Source organism: Sinocyclocheilus anshuiensis, unplaced genomic scaffold, assembly GCF_001515605.1.
Source record: "Sinocyclocheilus anshuiensis isolate Anshui unplaced genomic scaffold, SAMN03320099.WGS_v1.1 scaffold650, whole genome shotgun sequence".
NCBI lineage: Eukaryota > Metazoa > Chordata > Actinopteri > Cypriniformes > Cyprinidae > Sinocyclocheilus > Sinocyclocheilus anshuiensis.
In genome coordinates this window covers 60,083-64,209 of record NW_015542346.1, presented here as the reverse complement: position 1 = coordinate 64,209, position 4,127 = coordinate 60,083, and the positions used below count along the sequence as shown (strand labels likewise).

The following is a 4,127-nucleotide window of genomic DNA, read 5'->3' as shown; positions in this document are numbered from 1 at the left end:
ATAAATGTGTAAACGATTAGGAAAATGTGTTTCCTGTGCTGTTAAGTGAGCAGCTATTAGTTTGGGGCCAACTGAAAATATACCATGTTCTTTTGATGATATGACAGATTACAGAGTTTTGTTTGTTGTGTTTGGACAAATGTTACATAAATGTTTGCGATTTGTGTACCTTTTTTTCAGATATTTTAATGTATTGGTTGGTTGTTGTATTAACTATTATGAAAACATTTGAGAGTTTTGTTCACAGTGTTTTGAGAAACAATATTTGCATGGTTTGTAATTTGTATGAAATTAATGAAAACTTATAATCTGTTTAGGACAATTATAAAGTGTTCCACTGTTTTGAGAACAGTAACCTGAGTTTGGAGAAATGTGTCAAATCGATTGAGAAAAACTGTAATATTGAGAATTTAATTTAATTTCAGCACTTAGCAGGAAAATTAAAATGTAATAAAGTAAACTGAAATAGTAAACTGCAGTAAATAATGCAGGTCTTCCTAAAAATCATATACACAGGTTATTAGTGTTACCTAAATAATAATAATAATACTTAAAATACAAATGATGTTAACTAAAATAAAATTTTAAAAACATCTTACTAAACTCTAAAAATTATATTAAAATAAATATTGTATAAAAACATAAAAAAACATATGAAAGTATATAAATTATGCATAAATAACACTACCTATGCATTGTCAAGTACTTGCACTTTATTGAATACAAATGACTTCAAAGCAGCTTGACAGAAATAAGTTTGCATGTTTCAAAATTCAGTTTCAGGAATCAGTAGTTTCAATTTTCACATGCAACTTTATTGTGACCAACATTGAGGACTGGAGAATATTCCAGGAGGTAAATGAAGAACATCAAAACTGATCCGAAGTTTGGGTTTCCCCATAATCATCATCGACATCATCATCATCATCATCATCTCTTTCTTACAGCACATTGAGCTGTAAATAAAACAATTCATTACATCATAAAATATAATTTTCCATTTTATTTGTAATATATGCAGAATTATTTTAATAGTTTAATTTTTACTTCAAAATCAACATTCATTTCAGGTTTTCCAGTGTTTGCATGAACAAACTCACCTGGTGAAGCTACCTTCTGCATCGCTTCCTTTTTGGGTGGTTGAGACCACTGCAGCGTCACGTCAGAAAACCCTCGTTCCACCAAAGCAGACTGAAGCTGAAATCAGCAGATCTCTTAAAACTGCTATCAGTGCACTTAGATTTGTTTATGTTTCCCTCTCTCACCTGTGACAGGAGCTGGACTCTCATTTCAATTTCAGACAGACTCGAGCTGGACTTCAGTTTCATCTTCACGAAGGTTTTCTTCAGTACAGGACCTAAAAGAGTGACACAAGAGTGAACATACATAGAAGGGAAAAGAAAACTCTAAATGCAAATACTGAAAACATAAAATGCATTGTTACTAAAATATCTACAGCAATTTAGTGCAAATGCATCTCTTAAGATTAAATGGATGCAATGAGAAGTTGTGTAATGATCCTCAAAAATCAATGAAAAACAAAAAAAGACCCAGATGACATTTAAATACAAGTTCACTTTCAATGATGCACGTGCATCAAAGGGGGCTTGAGCACCTGCCCTTTTTCTTCCTCGAGAGAAAGTGCCCCTTTTTCTGCAGAGTTAAAAAAAATTTTTTTATAAATTAATATGTATATATGTGTGCGTGTGTGTTTCTGTTTGCGCACAGCTTTCCCTCTCAAACAAATAAAAAATCAAACTATCAGGTCGGGTCGGGAAATGTTGAAACTCTGTCGAGTTCTGATGCCTTTCTCCCCTCCGCCGTGTATCACGCACATCACAATCACAGACAGAGAGCCGCAGAAGTGAAGCCCTCCCTCCCTTTCCAGTTGTGTTTGTCTTGCTGTGGAGGTGAGGGGTGATGAACAAAAGACTAAGCTACCTGTGCCTCGAATTTACAGCTAATTATCCAAAAGACAAAAGGCAATTATAGTTAGTTTGTCTTTCTAGTGTGTGTTTCTGTTTGCGCACAGCTTTTCCTGTCAAACAAATAAAAAAATCAAAATATCAGGTCGGTTCAGGAAATGTTGAGACTCTGTCGAGTTCCGATGCCTTTCTCCCTGAACCGATGCCTTTCTCCCAATAGTGTAGCACACATTATTGATCGGCTGCACATCACAGATGCCCTCCCTCCCTTTCCAGTTGTGTTTGTCTTGGGGTGGAGGTGAGTGGTAATGAACAAAAGACTAAGCTACCTGTGCCTCGAATTTACAGCTAATTATCCAAAAGACAAAAGGCAATTATAGTTAGTTTGTCTTTCTAACATCCATGACTCATGAGAGCTACTATGTAAGTTAGCTAAAGTTTAGCTAAGGCAATAGGAAGTCTAGTAGGTTAGACCAGTGCGCATTCTTTCACTGCATGATTAATTTTTTTTTTTTTTAAATGCATTTAGAATGATCATAAAATTCAAGATATGGGGGCAGAAATTTATATCATTTCATATAGTTAACCAGTATCACGCGAAGACTGACATTTTTTTTCCACCAAAAAGCAGCATGATTACAAATGTTATATTGATTTTATACAGCAGTTCAATAAACAAGAATTTAATATTAAGACACTTACGTTTTAGACACAACATTGACTGTTCTTGCTCTATTTCGCCAACAAATATAATTCCAATTTGCGTCTCTGAGCAACATGATGCTGTTTCGTTCCTGAAAAGCAGCATGATTACAAATGTGATATTGATTTTATACAGCAGTTCAATAAACAATAATTTAATATTAAGACACTCATGTTTTAGACACAATATTGACTGTTTTTGCCAACAAATATAATTCAAATTTGTGTCTCTGAGCAACATGACGCTGTTTTGTTCCTTTAAATGTTTAAATGATTCGGTTCAGTCACAATGACTCACTTATTAACAGTCAGCATAAAGATAACCTTTGTAGATACAGGCTCGTATTAGGGGTGTGCGATATATATCGTCTGCGATAATATCATAATTGTTGTTTTAATGATGTGGGATTTGACATTATCGAGTATTTAGCAAAAACCATTCAAAACACGCCTACAGAGCGCATGCAAACATTACGTGAAGTCTAGAGACTAGTGCGAGTGTGCATTTAGAGTGTGTTTTCTGCTTTCACTGCATGATTTCAGTATATTATTCAGTCAGGTGTTTCGTTCTTGAATGAATCAACCGTTTAAATGATTCCGGTTCAATCGCAATGACTCTCTTATTAACAGTGACTTGCTGCCACCTACTGGCAGTTTTAATTTCACATTTAAAATATATTTTCATTTAAAAAAATAAATCAATAAATATCAGTATTCAATGTTTTACGTTTAAAATATCAAAACAGTATTAATGCATTTGTAACTGCAGAGTGAACAGAGTGTAAATGCATCTAAATTCCCCTTCTAATCTTCTAAGATTTTATAAGCTTCTGTGTTTTCTCTGCATTGCAAAGATTCATTTTGTCAATACTGATTTCATTTGCTTGGTAACAGCCCAAATGACTTATTATTCTAACTGACTGATTCAAGCATCTCTCAGTCAGTTTATGGACTATGCTTTGTTGACTGTTGGTTCAACGTTCACTGTGGGTGTCGCGGAGGAACGCGATCCCGCACTCACTCGTGTAATGGCAGCCGCACTAGAGCACGCTCACAAAATGGCAGACTCAACAGCGCCCCTTTATGTCACAGCTGCCCATCATGAGTCAAGTCAAGTCACAATTGATCTTCCTGAGTCAAGTCAACTCACAGCTGATCTTCCTGAGGCAAGTCTAGTCACAGTTGATCATCATGAGTCAAGTCACGTCACAGCTGATCTGCCAGAGCCTCGTCACGTCACAGCTGATCTGCCAGAGCCTCGTCATGTCACAACTGATCTCCCAGAGCCTCATCACGTCACAGCTGATCTCCCAGAGCCTCGTCACGTCACAGCTGATCTCCCAGAGCCTCGTCATGTCACAACTGATCTCCCAGAGCCTCGTCACGTCTCAGCTGTTTGTCCAGAGTCTCATCACATCTCAGGTGATCTTCTAGAGTCTTGCCATGTCACAGCCGATCTTCTAGAGTCTCGTCACGTCTCAGCTGATCATCCAGAGTCAC

General features: G+C 36.4%; 1 protein-coding gene across 1 annotated transcript in view; it reads right to left on the bottom strand.

The window, feature by feature from the left end:
* Positions 1-941: 941 nt before the first annotated feature.
* The window catches only part of LOC107691402 (fucolectin-5-like), a 17,840-nt gene continuing 14,654 nt past the window's right edge, over positions 942-4,127 (bottom strand). The window contains exons 6-8 of the mRNA XM_016489975.1: positions 1,266-1,357; positions 1,048-1,197; positions 942-956 (exon numbers count right to left, since the gene is read on the bottom strand). Of these exons, the coding sequence (XP_016345461.1) occupies positions 942-956; positions 1,048-1,197; positions 1,266-1,357 (257 nt within the window). The remainder of the gene's footprint in view (positions 957-1,047; positions 1,198-1,265; positions 1,358-4,127) is intronic.